The sequence below is a fragment of the Candoia aspera genome, chromosome 10 (genome assembly GCF_035149785.1).
Source record: "Candoia aspera isolate rCanAsp1 chromosome 10, rCanAsp1.hap2, whole genome shotgun sequence".
NCBI lineage: Eukaryota > Metazoa > Chordata > Lepidosauria > Squamata > Boidae > Candoia > Candoia aspera.
In genome coordinates this window covers 3,649,527-3,669,133 of record NC_086162.1, presented here as the reverse complement: position 1 = coordinate 3,669,133, position 19,607 = coordinate 3,649,527, and the positions used below count along the sequence as shown (strand labels likewise).

Below are 19,607 nucleotides of genomic sequence, written 5' to 3'. Positions count from 1 at the left end.
CAGGGTCCCTACCCCACCATAAATCAGGCTTAAATTCTATTTATTCATTTACAGTCACTGACTAGCATACATAAGATTAAAAAACACATCCAAGAGTAAACGCATATTTATTGTGCAATCTAAATAAAATGACAGAAAAATATGGTGTTGCACTACTTTCAAGGAAGTGTTCAAGGTGCATAGCAATGGAACACAATTTAACTACTGTATGTATAACACAAGACTCAAGAGAAAAAAGAGATACATCCTTCATCCGGTTTGCCCAAGAAGTTCTCCAGACTGGGGGAAATTAAACTGGCCCTCAGATCTTTATGGAAGTTACAACAGTGTTATTTGCTGTCTTGGAAGCACTGCAGGCAACGACTTCCCACATGGAGAATCTTTTTGCAGGAAAATGAAGAGCAGAATAGCAAAACTAGTCATTGGCCCTTTGCATAACACCAAATCCACGACTGACTAAACCAGTGTTTTGCAACCTCAGCAATTTTAAGCTGCGTGGACCAACTTCCAGAATCCCAGCTACGCCGGCTGGGGAATTCTGGGAGTTGAAGTCCCCACAGCTTAAAGTTGCTGAGGTTGCAAAACACTGAACTGAACTATCCCAAGTTCCTGGGGTTTATCCTAGTGGACAACTAGTGGACCACATTTTAACCTGGGGGACGCTTACCCAGAAAATTGACCCATAGCGTGTTTAACGTCAATGGAGATGCCAGTCCCTTCCTAGTGTAAGAGTGTGGGAACAGTAGCAGCGATGCACACTGGTTGCCCCCCAACCAGAGCTGGATGAGCGCCAGCTGTTTCTCAATGAGGACTTGTTGGATTAGATGCCCTACAGGAAGTTTGGCAGAATCATATTTTGGGGCAACCCTCCCCTGGCTGAGCTGAAACTTCTTCCTAGCAAATAAGCTACTTGTGATTTTTATTTCAAGACATGTTTCACCGGAGTCCAGGCAGATGAGAGCATCGCTCCTGGGCTGAAGTGACAGCAAGGCGGATCCCGCCTGTTAGGGACATCTGAGGGAAAAGCAGTTTGAGGCTGAACCAGCGGCCAAAGAGGCAGGGCGCCCCTCGGGAGGCTGAGTTAGAGGCTGGACGGCCCCTCTTTGCCCTGGGGTGGGGGTGGACTGAGTGGCCTCCAGGGTGCCCAGCTCTAGGCGTTCAAGAAAAAGCACTGAAACAGATCGTGCACAAACACGTGTATTCTTTAGGCCATCCCTGTACCTCTGAAATCACCTCGGCATTTTTCTTTTCCGGCCGGAAAATGGGCTGTTCTAAACCGCCGGGATCCTTGTTCCGTCCAGGAACCGCAGGCACGCAGTGAAATTCTTTGACCAGATTTTCGCCAAGCGATTTGCGCTGCGCAGAAGAGCCCCGGCTTCCCCGAGCCCCAGGGCGGCTGCTTGGATTCGGGTAAGAGGCAACGGGAGCCGCGCTGCCCCCCGCCTGGCCCCCGAGCCCCGGCGCCGGCCTTCCTTCCGCGCAATCCCCGCCGGGCATCGACGCCGCTTGCGGAAACGGCGCTCCTCCGACCCGCTCGCCTCCCCGTCAGGGTAGGACCGAGGGCGGCGCAGGGGGGCCGTTGGGGCGCAGCGAAGCCGGGCGGCGAGGGAAGCCTGCGGCGCGGAGTCCCCCGGCGCAGGGGAGCGACCTGGCCCGGCGGGGACGGGCGGGCGAGGCGAGGGCGCAGGCGGGCCCGTCCCGGCGGCTGGGGGGGTCGGGGGTCCGGGGCGCCACGAAGGCCAGCGCCAGCCGGGCAGGCGCCAGGCCAGCGCGGGGGAAGGCGCCGGAGGGCGCCCGGCGGGACCGAGGCGGCGAGGAGGGGCGTGCGCGGCCAGGCGGAGAGCGGCGTGCGCGCCTGGCTCCTGCCGCGCTCGCTGCGTTGCCCCTTTAATTGTGTCCCCGGCCCTCGGGCGTCTCTCTTCAACGCCCACGTCAGCAGCCACCTTTTGTTTCTCTCCCGGCCGGGCTTTGGGGCGGCGGAGCCCGCGACGCTCCGCGCCGCCACCCCCGCCTCCCCCCTCCTTCCTGTCCGCCCGCCCGCCCGCCCGCCTCCGGAGCCGCAGCCAGCCCAGCCCAGCCCAGCCCGCGCCTCTCCGAGCGGTAAGTCTCCAGCGGCGCCTTTGCAGCACCCCGGGCGAGAGGGCGTCGGGCGGGCTGGGCGCGCTCCGCGGGGCTCGGCCGCCCGGGCAGCAGCCTCTGTCTCGCCCGCCAGGAGGGTGCCTGCCGCGCCTGCCCGGCGCCCCGATTGCCCAGCGCCCGAGCAGCCCCGCCGGGCGGGCGGGCGGGCGCCATTTGCTGCTGCCGCCGCCGCCGCCCCGGGCGCGGCGCTCGCTGCTCGCAACAAAGGGCGGCGGGGCCGGTCCTGCCGGCCGCGGGTGCGGCGCTGCGAGCCGAGCATGGGGGCACCTCCCCGCCGGGCACCGAGCCGGGCGAGGGCGACGGCGAGCGGGGCTGAGGTTGCCGCACCGCCACCGGCGCCTCCGCGGCCGGGAGAGTGGCAGGGCGGGCGAGCGGGCGGCGTCGCCCCGAGCCTGCAGGGTCGCCGGACCGGCCCCTGGTGACTTGGCGGGCGCGCCTCAGCGCCGCCGGGCGCTCCGGGCTCCCGACGGCCGAGCAGCCAATTCGGAGAGGGCGGGCGAAGACTGACGGCGCCCTCCGCCAATGCGGCGCCGCGCGCCCTCTCCAGCCGGGCTGGCCCCCAGCTGCTGCCCCTGCCCGCCCGCGCGGCGCTCGCTGCAGTGGTGGCGGGCGGGCGCCCGCGGGGGGCGCGTTACCCTGCAGCCCCCGGGCGGGCGGGGCGCCCGAGGGCCCTTCGTGGCTGCGCCGGAGCTGGCCTTGGAGCGCACCTGAAGGGCGGGGACCCTCCGAGCCGGCCCGGCGCTCGGGCTGCCCTTCGCGGCGGCGGAGCAAATGGCGCTTTGCGCGCCGCGCCCCTCCGCCCGCGGAGGCGGTTCGGATCCCGCGGGATCAGCCCGTCCCGAAGCGGCGGCGCGCGCGTCCCAGTGGAGCCGCGGGGCCCTCCAGCCTCCGGGGGCTCTGAGGAAAGAGCGGGGGGGGAGATGCTCGAAGCCCCCCCCCGGTCTGGCCCGCCTCTTGCGCCAGCCTGCGGGAGAAAGGCCGGACGTCCGGGACGCTGCCCGAGCAGCTTCAGTGGCGGGGCAGTGAGCCTCTCCGGGGAGGGAGAGGGGCTCCCCGGGCCCTGAGCCGCGGCGACTTCTGCCACCCTGGGTGGGTCTGTCAGACTTGGCGGGGTTCGCGGCTTGTGGCTTGGCGCGAGAGGTTAACCCTGCCCCGGAGTCAGCTTGAGCAGTGGCCTCCGGTAGCCTTGGCCGGAGCGTCCGGGCCGGCTGCCTGGCCAAGGAGGCCGGCCGGCCGGCCGCCTCGGGAGCCCCCTCTCCTCCCTGACATCCCCCGGATGTGGTGGGCTAAAAGGGATGGGGAAGTTGGAAGGAAGGGAAGATATAGGCAGCCAAAACAACAGTAATCAACATCACCACCACCACCCAAAAAAAAAAAAGCCAGTTGCAGAATAAGTGTATGGTGCAGATAAATAATTGAGTTTGGTCCATCCTCCAGATCTAGAAAGTTTCAGATTCCAAAGGCAAGCACAAAATGAGAACTGATACCCTCAGTTTTTGCAGAACTCCAAGCCAAGTTTGTGTAAAAGATCCATCAGCATGCATTGCTTTGTAACCAAGATTGCAGCCTTACCCTCTGGTCTGAGCCCTGGCGTTTTGAGCTTTGCACAGACTAGATGGTGTAACCTATTTATGTTTGTTTATATGATTATTCACTGCCTCCATTCTGAAGGTCTTCGTTATAAAGTCTAGTTTGGACAACAGTTGAGGACAGATCACCTGGTAAGCTTCAGAGCTCGACTAAGATGCAGCAGACAGCGGGGGAAGATGATGTATGGGTATCCAAACTTTTGGGGTTAGTTTGTTACTTGAGCACAGCCATCGAGTAAACCAGGTGATTGCTGACTGCAGTTTGTCAGTAGGACTGCAAGGGAAAAACTTTGCTCAGGTACAGAATAGGATAGAATAGAAATAGGAACAGGAGTAAAGAATAAAGAATAAAGAATAAAGAATAGGAATAGAATTAGGAATAGAATAGAATGGAATGGAATGGAATGGAATAAGCTTTCCCATATAGCAACAGCTGGCCGGTTAACGATTTTCACAAGGAGTGTGAAGCAAATTAAGGATTCTTCCACAGCTGCAAAGTTCTTGATAGTTAAATCAGTTGGCTTAACTGCGATACTGTATGTGACCAATTGTTTAAATTTGTAGTATGGATTTTTGGGGATGCACATCATGCAAATTTCTGTTGCAGATATTTAGGGCAACTGACCCCGAGATTCCCTTGATAATGAAGCTCTGAGGGACTATTTGTACCAAATTCTGTTCCATTTGGCAGGGTGCCAGAAAATTCTAGGGTTCCCATGTGGACCCCATTGGTTAAATGGGATACAGAAATTGTGGTTTTCCATTGTAGAGGGCTGCTTGTGTGGCTGAAAAATGTACAATATTGTGCCATTTTTCATCAGGCTCTGCCAAGGACCCTGATCCAGAGTCAGGCTTCTCAGAAGCATCCTGTGAATTTTAGGAAGTTTCAACTAGGCATAAGAAAATGTGTCAAATGTCTCTTTTTTAATAATTAGCCCAATTCCCGGTTGCTCCAGGGCAGCTCAAACAGCTTCTTCCAACCCTGTTTTATACTCACAACAGCTCTGTGCAGTAATTAGTCTAAGTGGCAAAGAAAAACTGAATGACGAGGCTCGTTCAGAACTAGCCAGAACCAGGCAAATGTTGCTGAGCGTTGTGAAAACTCAGTGGCAGATTGGCCAAACTTTCTCCATGAGCTTCCTGACCAAAGAGCTTTTTGCACCTGAGTCCCTTTCTCTACCCTTAACCAATTTTGAAAAAAAGTACGTGTTCCAGTGCACTTGCAGAAAAAGGGTGAGAATGGAATTTGGAGCAGAGACCTCCCCCAGGCATTTTTCTGATCTAAGTTTTATTAGCCCACTGTTTTTTCAGGTACGGGATCAAGGGGAGATGAAACTTGTATAGACAGTGTATCCTTAGGAGCCCAAAACAACTTACTTGGCGAAGTCCCTCACAGGAAAAAGCTTCTGGGCTACCTGCTTGCGCCCCAATCAAATGCGGTGTGTTTGGCTACTTTCACACAACACTAGTCATTTCTGGAACCAGCCAATTGTGTAAACCCAGAAACCTTAACAATTCAGAGTCAGAAAGAAGATCTGAGAATCATAGAATTGGGAGGGACCTAAGAAGTCATCAAATTCAGCCCCCTGCACGCTGCACTACACCATCCCCAAAGCATGGACCAGTGTAACCCAAAAGTATCCCGGGTCCATTGTTAATCAAAACTCCATTGTATGAATCCAGAAACCTAGTGACTTTGTAGTAATGGCTTTGCACTAGCAAGTCAGTCCTTTGGGGAAAGAAGGAGATTCAGGTAGTCCTCGCTTAATGACCAAAATTGGGACCAAAATTCTGGCTGCTAAGCAACATGGTCATTAAGTAAATCCAACCCAATTTTACAAACTTTTTTGCGGTGGTCATTAAGCAAATCACTGTAGGTGTTAAGCAACCCACATGGTTGTTAAGCAAATCACATGGTTCCCCATTGATTTTGCTTGACAGAAGCCAGCCGGGAAGGTAGAAAATGGTGATCACTGGACCACGAGATGCTGCGGTGGTCATAAATGCGAACCAGTTGCCAAGTGCCCAGTCGTGATCATGTGACCATGGGGATGCTATGACAGTTGTAAGTGTGAGGATCGGCCGTAAGTCGATTTGTTCAGTACCGTTGTAAGTTGAAACCATCACTAAACAAATGGTTGTTAAGCAAGGACTACCTGTATAGAGAGGCTGGAAAGAGAAGGCACCCACTACAGAAACACTGAAAGTGCCTTCCAAGCATGACTGGCTGCAGTCCCTGAGCCACACGCCCTGCTGCTCTCCAGCCAGGGGGCAGAACCAGACATAACCACTGACACTGCATGAGGTCTGATGTGATACCAGGCAGGAAGGAGGAAACAGCTGGGGATGGTGAGCTTGTTTGGAGGTTCTAGCAGGGGAGCGCAGCTATCGTATACACTTGACCGAAGATTGGTACACTCCTTCTGTCTGGGATGGTCGTCCTCTTCCACCGAGCATGCAGCTTTGGGAGGGACGCACATGGAGTGGTGAGGGAGGAAGGGGACACCCACCTAGCCAGCCAGATCAGCCAAATCAACCCTGGCGACCAATGGGGTGCCAGATGTCGCAGCCAGATCGCCCTCACTTCTGAGCTGGGGACTGTATTCCCCCTGCATGCTGCCAGGTCCATCAGTAAGGTACACCACTGTGATGCGTTAACACTCATGACCAGAGCAGTGGCAATGCTCAGCTCTTCCTAAAGGGATGGAGGGGGGGCTCACCTGAAGCCTGAAGAATTGTACCGAGTAGTGAGCTACTAGGTCCAGTGCTTTCATTATTTAAATCCATCTGCTGGGAACCCTAAGGACTAGAACCTTACTTTCTCTTGAGGGGAATCCATAATTCCATGCTTTTGTGTAAAGAAGGCTCCTAGGATCAGTCCTTCATATCTTCAGGGAAGCTAAGAGGAATTTGCAGCTGCTTAGAGTGAGCGAGGCAGGGAAGAAGTTCATCTCCACTTACGGCCGCTTTCTGTGTCCTGGCATCCCGTCCAGCTCACCCCGTCTGTTTGGGCTTCCTGGCAGTCAGTGTGCAACTACCGGAGCATCCCTCTGTTTTGCGGTCTGAAATGATCCTCCTCGTCACCAAAAACGCCGCAGCTGCGGCCGGTATGTAAAAACAGACGCTATTTGTGCTCTCTTGCAGAGTAAACACCGCCTGTCTTAGAATGGAGATTTCTTCCCACCAGTTCCACCTTCTGCAGCAGCTGAACGAGCAGCGCCGGCAGGACCTGTTCTGCGACTGCAGCATCCTGGTGGAGGGGAAGGTCTTCAAAGCCCACCGCAATGTGCTCTTCGCCAGCAGCGGCTACTTCAAAATGCTCCTCTCCCAGGGCTCCAAGGAGACCAGCCAGCCGACCACCGCTACCTTCCAGGCGTTTTCCCCGGAAACGTTTTCGGTGATCCTGGATTTTGTGTACTCGGGCAAGCTCTCCCTCACCGGCCAGAACGTCATCGAGGTGATGTCGGCTGCCAGCTTCTTGCAGATGACCGACGTCATTAGCGTTTGCAAGACCTTCATAAAATCGTCCCTGGACATCAGCGAGAAGGAAAAGGACCGCTATTTCAGTCTCTCGGACAAGGAGGCGAGCTCCAACGGGGTGGAGCGCTTGTGCGTGTACAGCGCTGGCTGGAGGCCGGAGGCGAGTCCTCCCCGCTCCCACTTAAGCCCTGACCAAGGGACGTGCGTGGTCAACAGCAGCTCCTGGACGAACTTCAGCTATTACCCGTCCACCCCAAGAGCCGCCCAGCCCCTGTCCAAACATGACCAAAGACAGGAACCTCCGAAGAAAAGCAGGCACGTCGGGCTGCCCCAGCCGGCAGACGGGCCCCCCTACAAATCGAGCAAACTGGAAGACCGGGCTCCGGAGCCGGCCGGCCGCCCCGCTCCCTCGGAAGAGGACCTCCAGATGGATTCGGAAGGGGACTCTTGTCCGCCAGGCTACCAGTACGTGCAGGGGGCTGACACGGTCCCGAGAGGCCTGGCCGTCTCTCAGCACGAGCACGATTCTCCCCATTCTGCCAGCAAGTCGAAGTCCTCCAAAGCCGAAGAGCAGTACCCCAGCATGCCCTCGGTCTTGGGAGTCATGGGGAACTGGGCCGAGGGTAAGAAGGCTGGTGCTGCGCTCCGTTCCTGGCCCGGGCAGAAGCGGCGGGCTTTCGCAGAAGCCTCAGTCGGCCGTGGGTGGGAAATTGAACAGGGAGGCGTGGCTGCCTCTGGGTTGTCAGTGCTTGCGAAGGGAGACAGTTCCGTGGACACCCCTGAGTGCAGCGCAGGCCTGGGTGTATTTTGGAAACCAGCTCTTTAGCAGGGGATTTCCATCTGAAGTCGTCTTTTCATTCTCTCTGCTTAAGGGCGGGTGCAGGGTGGCAGACGCAAGGCTGTTGCTCCGCCTCGGGCACCAAGCGAAGCACATCTCAGCGAGGCTGGCCCCAACAGATTTTGAGCTTGGGTGGCACCCCACCGCCAGCCCAAGATGGCTTGCTGCCGGAAGCAGACCCTCCAATGTCCTCCCCCCCAGTGTTGTTAGAAAATGCTGCCTGACTGAAACACCCATTTCTGCTTTCTCTGATCCTCTGCTCAAGGTGACGGGACGTTCCATCCAGCTGCACAGCAGGACAGTCCATTGATGGTGTCCTTGCTGCGTTTGTTTTAAAGTGTCTTTTAATGTAGCACACGCAAGCTATTCACAATGCATTTTATTTAAGAGAGAGGTATGGAACTCCTCTAGGGGTTGTGTCTTCCCCAGCTGGGTGCCCTCCAAACATCTCGGGCAGCATCACCCTCTAGCACACAGATGGTAGGAATTCTAGTTCAGCACCCAGCTGGAAGGTGTTGGTTGGGGAAGGGGAGTGTCTTGTTCTGAATGTGTTTTTATACGAACTTAAGCAGTCAGTCAGAGAGTTTAGTTTGGTTAACTAGTCTGGCATCATTCAAGGTTGCCACCAGCTTCTCCCTGCAGTCCCCAGCTTGCAGAGTAGGACAAGTGACGAGGCCGTGAGACATTTTTGACAAGCATGTATTCCAGGCATCTCTTTGGCAGACATCAGCCTTTATTTATTTATTTAGTCAATCAGTCAATTTACCTGGTTGCCTGTGTCTCAAACAAGTGATTCTGGGCAGCCAACAACAATTTAGAAAAACAGCAAAAGAACCACAAAAAATACAAAATAAATAATTGGCAGCTGAGATTAAAAAACAAAAATACAAATATCTCTTTGGAGATCTAATGTACCCATCTCCTTTTGTGTCCTGAATGTCAGGAAACTGCATCACTGATTCGTAATGTCTTGTGGGTGGCTTCCAGGGGTCTGGCCTTGGGGGCAGGCAAAAAATGAGCAAGCTGGGAGACCCACCCAGCCCTTGAGCCTCAGGTGGTCAGCCGATAGAACAGGGAAGGTCTGAGGGAAAGGGCTGAACTCTCCCGGTTGCCAGTGAGGGCCTCCCTGGAGACGTCGTTGGCAAGCTGAGTCTCTCTTAGGTTTTCTCCCATTTCCAAGAAGCAGCTGAGCTCACTCTGTTTTTTGCTTCTTCCAAAACTGAACAAAGAATTTCCCCTTCCTCCATATTTATTTATACCCACCCTTTAGCCAAAAATAGGTTTCAGAGTGGCTAATAATACTGATGAACCATAATTATAACGAAAACCTAAGCATATCACGTTTGCCCATATCAGAAAAGTGGGGAGAAGCAGTGGACACCATTTCCTGTCCAGATCTGTCCCCTTCGCTGAATTGTTGAAATTCCTTTGCCAGATGGAGAACTTGGCTCTGAGAGGGACAGGAACTGGCCTCTGGCATCTGGGGACAGAATTTGCAAGGCAGAGTTTGGGATGTTTTAGCATTGCCTCATGAAGGAGCTGAAGGCCAAGTTGAGCGTTCTGAAAACCCAAGGCTGGTGAAAAAGCTGCTGAACCCCTGGGTGGGTTGAAGGATGCGCATTACAGACAGAACAGCTGTTGACAGGCAACGGAGGGAGGGAAGTGGGGGCAGGCCATGAGTCTCATACTGAATTGGTTGCAAGCTCTTGTCGCTCACCTTAACAGAATCAAGCCAAATAAGCACATAAAGATCAACCACTTTGCATGCTTTATTTATTGTTTATTTTTAATCCATTCAGTCATGTCTGATTCTCGGAGACCACCTGGACAAATCCTTGCAGTTTTCTTGGCAAGGTTTTTCAGAAGTGGTTTGCCATTGCCTCCTTCCTAGGGCTGAGAGAGAGTGACTGGCCCAAGGTCACCCAGCTGGTTTTGTGCTCAAGGCAGGACTAGAATTCACAGCCACTTAACCACTGCACCGAACTGGCTCTCTGCATGCTTTACACTCGTTCCAAAATATTGGATTGCTGGTGTTTCCACTCAGGCCAGTTGGTGGCCTTGAAAGAAGCTGCTGCGTCCATCGTGAGGTCACTGCAGCTGAAGAGACTGCTTTGTATTCACAGATGACCTCCCGAGGATGAGGTTCAAGTGCCCCTTCTGCACTCACGTGGTGAAACGGAAGGCAGATCTGAAGAGACACCTCCGCTGCCACACGGGAGAGCGGCCGTATCCATGCGAAGCCTGTGGGAAAAGATTCAGCAGGCTGGATCATCTGAGCAGCCACTTCCGAACGGTAACCTGTTTTTTTGTTTCGTTTTAGATGTTCTGCTTTGAGATGGTACCCTTTCCTCCTGCTGACTAGGAATTCTGGGAGTTGTAGTGAAACACATCTGGAGACACCAGATGGGCAAGGCTGACCTCTTTTCAGGATGCATCCTCCAGACCAGGTCTGCATGGTAGAGAGCCACAAACTACAGGGCAGTTTCCTGGAAAATTGCATTCATTCATTCATATATATATATTTCAAATTTCCATCACCGCCCATATCCCTGGAAAAGGGGACTCTGGGTGGTTTACAATTATGTTGCTGAAATGTTAATCCTAAAGCCCAAGAAAAGTGACTTGAGCTTAAATAGCAAATAGGAATACAGTGTGGGGCATGATCCAGTCATGGTGGAGTGCTCTGAAGTTGTTCTAATTTCAAGGTAGTGTTAATCGCATACTTAGATTTTTCTATTAGAATCAGTGGAATATCAAAGTATTTTAACTTTGGATGGATCATACTCCATATTTTTTTCCAGTCCAGTTGTTAACCTGCTCTATCCTGTGGGCTGAAGTCGAATAACCCCCAAAACTCAGTTGGGTTTTTAAAAACCCTATAAATAAAATACAATTAACGTATCTACAGTGTCAGAATTAGCATATTACACCATATAATAAAAATATTGTATCAATTCTGTCTGCCTACCCATTATATCAGTAGCCACTTCCAGAATTAGGGAAGAAATGTCCAGTTACAGTGGTTAAATACACACACACACACCGCACATACACATGTTTTCCATGGAATTCCCTGCCTGTTCCACAGCCATCTGATACAGGGACTGGTTCGAATTTTCTACCTGCCCAGGTAGACTAGATAATGTCAAGAGGACAGCTTTAGGAAGGCCTTCCATAAAATCTTCACCTTCCTAAGATCTTTGTAGTGTCCATCCAGGAGAAGGTAGGAATGACCTCTCCCTGCCCTGTCTTGTAGGGCAGGGTCCCTCAACCCTGGCTGGGGAATTCTGGGAGTTGAAGTCCGCACAGCTTAGAGTTGCCAAGGTTGAGGGACCCTGTTGTAGGGCATCCGGGTGGTTGAAACCTGCAAGATGGTGGGCATGGTATTGCAACGGAGGTCCTTCCTCTTTAGTACATGTGCTTTGATTGCGATGCCACACCCGCCATTGTGCATATTTTGATAATACGCTACCGGTGCCTCTGCTCTCCTGCATGGACAAAGTGGGAAGTCAGATCTCACCCTGCTTGATTCCTTTTGTCTTGGCTGGGTAAGACGCAACAGGTCTTGCCTCCCTTTACACGCAGAAAGGCAGGCCTGGCTGTTTACCGCTGATACTAACTCAGGCTTCAAACCGAGAGACAGAATATAAAACAAGGAGCTGTTGTAGTAAATATTAACCTTTCTGCCTGCTTATTTTCAGTTTAGCAGTCTGTGAATCAGTGAACTAATGCAGAACAGCACAGTATCAATATGTAGAATTGCACGTTGCGTGGAAAGGATAAAAAGCCTTTTTCAAGGAGCCTGGATTGTGGCTCACCTTTGCACAGCAACTGGGCCCCATTGTACGGGCCCTGCATCTGCATCATTGGCGATCCTTTTGGATAATCTGCCACACGGTATTACGCACGTGGGTGAGCTGCACGGCAGGACGTTCTGACCATATTGCTTCCTATACAGTTGCATTGCAAAGCAGTTTGCAGTAAAATTATTTACAGTAATGCAAACAATACACGTGGACGATATAAAGTTTATTCATTGAAAAAGTAGCAGGGAAAGGGAAACAGAAGCAAAACAGAACCACGTTCGTGTGTTGTAGTAGCCAGGGTGTTGGAGCAGGACTGGGCCGCAGAGGGTGACGTCCGTCGCAGACACAGAAGCTCCCGGATGACTCCGGGACAGTCATTCCCTCTCAGTCCAAACTACTTCACAGACAGAGCAGTTGTTGGAATAAAGAGAAGTTACCTTGAACTCCTGCAGAAGAGGCAGAAAATCAGAAATCCATGCACAGAAGGCTGGGAGAATGAAAAGATCTTCAACAGGTGCCTAAAAGATGAGAATGCCTCATTCTAGAGGATGGGCGGCATCCCATAGAAGCTCTTTCATGCTGCTGGACCTCTCCAACAGCCTTGGTCATCAGCCACGTCTACAGTTGTGAAGGGGGTTCATCAAATACGGGTCCCAAAGTTGTTCAGAGCCATGTACATTATAACAAACTAGAACGTGGCTTGGTAGCTACTTGACCACTGGTGTGCACACACCAGCAGAAGTGAACCTTCTACACAACCAAAGGTCTCACTCAACAACGTGGCTGCCACATTCTGCACTCTACAGCTTTAAGATCAGATGCAAGGGTAGAACATATTACCATGGTCTGTGTTTACCACTGTCTGAGAACAGTAAATCAGGAAAGGGCCAGGTGGTACACCAATTAAAACTTCCTGGTCAGAAAGATTACTTGGGTGATCCCAGATGACCTGTGTGTCTTTCCTGAGGAGGCAGACCCTTTCGGGACAGGCAGTTGCCATCTCATGAGGATTCAGCCTTCACGTATTGGCCTTTCTCCATCCTTTCATGCTCCAACACTAGCTCTGAACAATATACAGAACAGGGTGATAAAAACCTGACTCTTATGTCTGCTATTTCAATTCATAGACGTGAACAAGCTTTAGAGGTCTTTTGTGCTGTACCTGCACAAATATTTGATATAATGTATTGTCACATATGCAGCCCAGGTTTTTCCAACAATTGGTCACTTTTTCACAAAAGCTGCAGATCTTTTGTCATACTTGAACATACGATAATTTCTAGTACTGTCAAAGTAGTGCTTACACAATCAAAGGCAAACGGCCTGATGCCAGATCTGCCTATTACCAAAACAAGGAACAGATGGAAACCGTCCTTCCTTCCGAAAAACGAGCTGCTTCTAGTCCTTGACGTAGAGCGGGTGGGAGAAGTGGGGGCAAGACTGAGCCCAGTATAAATTGGAAGTCACATTTGATGTGCAACAGCCATCGGAATTCTTTTGTAATGGATTTGTAGTTTTTCTACCCTAAAGTTCTTGTGTTGTAGTCCAAACGGCCAGATGTGCATACTGATGTTTATCTCTTGTGTTTATTATTACCTTTTGCATTTATGTTCGATGGCTACTGTGATACTGGACATTTATGCACGCTTTAAATTCTGTGAGGCCGATCATTGTTTCTCCCCTAGTACGGGATGGCCAGGTGAAACAAGGAAGGGGCATGCAGAGGGGTGTGTCTTGTACTAGTCCAAAAAACTAGATAATGAAATCAGATCTATATTTATTCATTAACTCATTTATTTATATGGCTGCCCATCTCACACAAGCAACTCTATGGCAGACAGAAATAACAAGATTAACATAATCATAAAATAACAACACAACACAAAAAGAAAACTGGCAAATAAGACAGTGCTAATAACAATAGCTTACAGGCTTGCTAACGTCCCCGCCACCATGCCTGAGAGGACAGCCAGGTCTTAAGAGCTTTCTGAAAAATCAGTAGGGCTGGGGTCAACCTAATATTGGGGGGAATGGGGTTCCAAACAGGCCCAGCGGCAGAAAAGGCCTGCTTCCTGTGACCCACCAGGTGGTACCCCTGCCAGGCCTGATGGGGAGAGTTAGAGACATTTGGGTTGACAATGTATGATTATCATTCTTGGAGAAATTGAAGGTCCTATCCTGTGTCTGGCAGCTGATTTAAAGTTGCACAGGAACTGTTCTCTTTCCTCCACCTCCAATTAAACTTGTTTTTCCTTCTACATTTGGACCTGGAGCAGCTGAATTGCACAATGGATGGGCTGGGATCAAGGGCATCAGTGGGGGGGGTCAAAAATTCAGAATGGCGGCCATAGGCATGCAATCCAAGCCATGCTCCTTGTTTATGTGAAGAAAGAGGTGGGGCTGTGATCATGTTCTTTTTCAGACACCCTGGCTGGATTCTCAAAACATACCGGACACAAGTTTGAAACTATTCTGTGAACGCCACTGTTCCCCAAACCTTTTAATAGAGTTTCAACAGCTGGTCCTACTCTAGCATGGACTCCTTTTAAAGAATTGCCATTCATTAATTGTTTGGTTTTTAATTAATAACATATTTTGATATGTTCACTGCTGTGAAGGAAGTTGGGGATGAGGCAAAAGACAATAAAGATGACCATTTTCCTCAACTCAGATGGATTAATATAAATCGCTTGAAAAGGCTGTCACTCTAATTCAAGGGGTATTTTCCTTCAGAGGACTCCTGAAAAGTTGCCTCTGCTGACATCTGGAAGCAAAGAAGCAAAAAAATAATCCTTAAGTTCTGGTTCAAAGTTCACAGAAAAGATGGCTTATAAAAGAAAAAGTCCTTTTCTTCAACATACTTTTTTAAAATGGGTTTTCACCATAACCAAGACCAAATAAACTAGAATGTTACATCAACTATAAAGCTCCTGGAACAAATCCTCATCCAGGCATTTATAAAATATGCCATCACAGGCAAGCTCATATATCCATTAAGATTTTAAAAATAAGAAAATATATTGTTAATAAACCATGTTTTATTTCACTGTCACTTTTATTTTTTTCCCATGTTACAAAGAAACTCTTGTAGGCGTTCCTCATTTTAAAATGGCCCTATGTCCTGTGGTCTTGAGGAGGTCAAGAAGCCTAGATTAGCAGAGGCATCGGGGGGGCGGGTCAAAAACATCAAGACGGCAAACATGATTTTGTGACAAAACCCTTTGTACAACATACTTTCGAAAAAGCAGGACTTCAGTCACAAGGCCACAGCTCTCATCTTGACATTTTGGACATCCTGTGGACATCCCTGTAAGTGGGTTAAAATGGGGTTGGATGCTTTGTGCAAGTTGAAGTGTGTTGCGGACACATACCCACTCATGGACATGTCAGTACTTCTTTGAGCTAGGCTATTACTTTAAAGCTTAGCCATCGTATGATTTATTTGGGCATAGCGTGTTATATGAACACAGCGATTGCACTCTGCTGACGTAGCCTTAGTATATTGCTAGAAAGGGAGTTGGCTTAACCGTGTTTTGCTAAATAAACAAGGATGGGGTGGGTTCACACAACACACTAAGCCAGGAGGTCTCAACTTTTTCTGAGCTAAAGTCCATGCTTGATCTTTGATGTGCAGGCCTTATTCCTAAACAGGACTGGACAAAAATTAAACCTGATCCTGTCTGATATGCATGGAAACTTAATTAAGATTAAATAGAGTGAATGTGATAATATTCCAGCTATGATTGCCTTCTTCTGTCATGTTAAAAGTTTTAGGGCAATATCTTAAGTTTGCGGGGGGTGGGGGAGACATTTGGCCTCGAGGCTTTAAACTGCACTGAACCCAAAACAATGATTTATGAACTATAGATGTTGGGCTCACTAAACATACTAAACTAGATCCAAAGAATACCCTTCATATCACAATATGGGACTCGCAGTATAATGTCGATATGTGTTTAGTTCTTTCATGAATGCATCAAACTGTTCTTGATTGGTTTTGTCCCTGGCTGAAATGCAGCTGGAAGATTGCTTCTGTTCCCCTGGGAACGTGCAGCAGTCCGAGCACAGCGCCTGTCTGTGGCTCATTAAAGCAGCTGCATCCGAAACGGTTGGGCAGCTGCCGCACAGCTACTTTAATGAGCCGCAGACAGGCGCTGGGTTTGTGCAGCTGAAGCCTCTTCCCAATGAAACCCAAAGCATGTTACATCCGTATTGAATACCCAACAACATGCAACTACGAAAAGCTCATGCCCGTTTTCTACGTAGAGAACACACCAAAGATGTGCACATCACAACACATACTGTACTTACACGTCACGTCAAGACTGATGTCTGACCTGTAAAGGGAGCACTGACGCTTCTGACTGTGCTTGGAATGGTTTGGGGATAAGAAAAGGGGACTTCTCAGAGCCTGGAAAAGGGGACAGTGATTTGCAAAACATTACCAGACCAGAACAACTGCACGTTCCTATCAGGGAAGCAAGTAACCGCAACATTAGAGAATCCTTGCTGTAATTAACTTACTGATAAATGAGGTGCTGAAATACACCTCCAATTTCTAAGATTCTATAACCTCTCTTTCAATAAATTTGGCTAATAAAATTCTGTGAGAATCTCACATTCTTGGATGTGAGTGGCCGGATGGCTGTTCACTCGGCATCAGCCTCAGAAATCCTGTGCCTTCTCCGTCTTCAAGGCAAGATCATAATCTGCAGGCTTCCGAGGCTCAGATAAGGTGGTCAGGTGCCCCAGGAAGCACTCCAGAAGGAACTGCTCACCATGGGGGAGTTTGGCCAAGAAACGCTGTTTGCAAAAAGAAACTCTCTGGAAGGAGCAGCCATTGCAGGGAGGGAGGGAGGGAGGGAGGGAGGGTGATGACCGCCAGAGGCATGGTTTTCAAGGGCTGCCTCACATTGGCTGTTCACAAACACATTAACTGGGTCTGCGGCATCTACGTTCCTACAGCATGCTAACCCTTTTAATTTGGTTTCTTTTTTGGTGGCTTTTGTTTTGTGCAAAGCCAAACCTGTCTGGACGCTATACATGGTGCACACCCAGAAAATGAGGATAATTGTGTCCTCAGTTTGCACGTTGTGCAGACACAACCACTTGGTGAGTTTTTTCAGACGATGACACTTGTGCGGTTTCCCAGATGTCTCCTGGCTTCTCATCTTGGAAAGGCCAAGCAAAGAGTTCAGCTGTGGAACCAAACAGGCATGAGAAAGTTCTCCAACGATCACATCTGATCAGCTGGGTGGAACAATCTCATCCATCCACTGACTGCATTTCTACTCCACCCTCTTCTCTCTGAAAGCTTAAGGTGACTGGCCCAGCATTGCCCAGTGTGTTCTGTGTTCAAGTGAGGACTTAGCCTAACACTTTCGCCACTAAGCTGACTCTTGATCATCATGGATGTTGGTTAAACTACTAATACAATTCTAATAAAAATACGTCTGAATATCAACTTGATTTATCTTTTTGCCGTTATTTGGGTCCACAATGTCTAACTATTACAAATGTGTAATTGTTCAGAGCCGTTATGTTGCATGAGTCATCGTATGTTATATTGATGCTCAGGTAGAACTACAGAGGTGCAGTGTATGTGCAAGTTCACGTGTCCCAATATCTCAAGATTAACAACATGCCATTAGTTTAACACTGTTTAAAGCTGGTATTTTTCTGAAGAAGTATATTTTGCAAAAGGGTGGAGAACGTGTGTGGCTAGTGTAAACATAGTATTTTATCAAAAATTGGTTTGTGCGTATACCTATTATAGCCAGAATTTTAAAAATACTATGTTAAACTATCCTTGTATCTTTATGACTGTATAAATGTGTTTACTGTATATCATCTTGCATCCTATGTATTATGTACAAAATTGTACAGGAGCTTTACACTACAATTTCTTCACTTTGGAAGCAAGAAGCTAATTTGTTATAATCTTCGCCTCTTCCTTGCTAAAAAAGAAAGGCATTTTTATCCTAAAATTTAAGTTTCCCTTAAATCAAGCTTGACTCCTGCTGATGTCACAAACATCTTCGTAGTTTTCTTCACAGCCATACGGAAGTGTTGCTGCCTTTTTTTTTTGCATCCCATCCCTATTCAAACGTTAATTATGTCTGCCCAGCTCTCACAATCAGGCAGTGTCTTTTCTAAATTAAATTGGTTTAACAGGACTGAATTTTACCTAGTCCTTCTCTCACTAAGGAGAATACTGCTTGCTGTTGCTGCACAGTTTTATTTCCATCTAAGCACTCTCTGGCAATGTCCACTCCCATCTCTGCAGATCCATCAAGCTTGCAAACCCATCTGCAGAAAGTGCAAGCGCCACGTCACCGAAATGACGGGTCAGGTGGTCCAGGAAGGGACAAGACGTTACAGACTTTGCAATGAATGCCTCTCTGAAGCCGGGATCGACAGCATCCGCATTGATTTGGACACAGAACCGCCCCCGGAGTTCCCACTAGAAGAAGACAAAGATTCCAACTGGAATTACAGTGAAGACAACAGATCCGACGTGGAAATTGTAGAGGACGGATCTACTGATTTGGTTATCCAGCAAGTTGATGACAGTGACGATGAGGCCGAGGAAAAAGATATAAAGCCCAATGTTAGGTAGGTATGAATGGACTGAACATTAATAGAGTCCCCCCTGTCCCCGTTACGTTATCATTCCTTGTCTTGACCGTTGACGCCCAACCCACCTGCCCACGGTTCCAATGCACTCTGTTGCAAAGGCTTTCCATGGCTTGGGCTCAACTTGCATGCATTTACGGACATGCCATTGTGTCTCTTTTGAATTTAGCTACTCAAAGTATCACTATTTTATTGCATAAGGAAGCCTCCATCTCAAGATGACATTATGTATGAACAACGATTTGCAAACTGCCACCGTATTAACTTTTGGTAATATAAAATTGTCCTCTTCTCAAACCTTTTTCAGACTTGGGAAGCACTTCAAAATAAAAGTGAACAACTTCATAGTAAGTTACTGAATTAAAGTTTTTTGCAAGTATACGGGTTTTGTTTTTTTAAAAAAATAACCACAGAAATGAAAAGGTATGGCAGTGTTTCAGTATATACTCAGCTGCAGAGAGTAACATCAGCTATGTGTCATCTTAGAAGCACGGCCAGCAGATCCAAAGGAATGTAAGTGGACAACGATTCGTAATCGTCCAGGAAGCACGCGCCTTCTCCAAATCGCCGTTTGTTTATTAAAAACAGTAAGTTTTCAAAACCAGTTTTGATTCCCAGATCTGTTTTCAGTGGACTTTTCTGTTGGCCTTGCACATGGTAGAGCAACTAGCACTTTCCAGCTCCAGAACTGAAACACAAGGGTGGCACAGCGACTATTCTCAACTTGCCTGTGTTCACACATTCACTTCCTTCTCTTTATGGAAGTGTTACACTGCACCAACACTCAGGGTTGAGGTGGGTCATGACCTGCATTTTCTCCTTTAGCCCAATACTCTTTGGTGACATGGATACTTCACCCGAATTTACAGGTTCTGTTCTGCTGTTTCCTTTTTCCAGTTGTTTATTTTTTTCTTTAGTTTTCCTCTTTTTATTCTCTCTCATATATTGAAGCAATTAAAAAGAAAAACCCCAGATGACCACCAAATGGAAGCAAAGAGATACTAAAAAGCTTAGCTCCATCCTGCCCTCTAGTGGTCATTGACAGTGGTGCTTAAAGTTTCTGAACCTTTTTGAATTTTCAGTATTTCTGCATAAATATGACCTAAAATGTGATCTGTT

At 49.2% G+C, this 19,607-nt stretch overlaps 1 protein-coding gene across 1 annotated transcript; it reads left to right on the top strand.

Moving 5' to 3' along the window:
• The first annotated feature begins 2,045 nt into the window (after positions 1-2,045).
• On the top strand, positions 2,046-19,415 carry ZBTB8A (zinc finger and BTB domain containing 8A). The gene is made up of 6 exons (XM_063311721.1): positions 2,046-2,100; positions 6,873-7,831; positions 10,170-10,339; positions 18,139-18,467; positions 18,796-18,835; positions 18,975-19,415. The coding sequence occupies exons 2-6, from the start codon at positions 6,895-6,897 to the stop codon at positions 19,068-19,070; spliced, it is 1,572 nt and encodes a 523-aa protein (XP_063167791.1). The 5' UTR covers positions 2,046-2,100; positions 6,873-6,894; the 3' UTR covers positions 19,071-19,415.
• Positions 19,416-19,607: the final 192 nt, after the last annotated feature.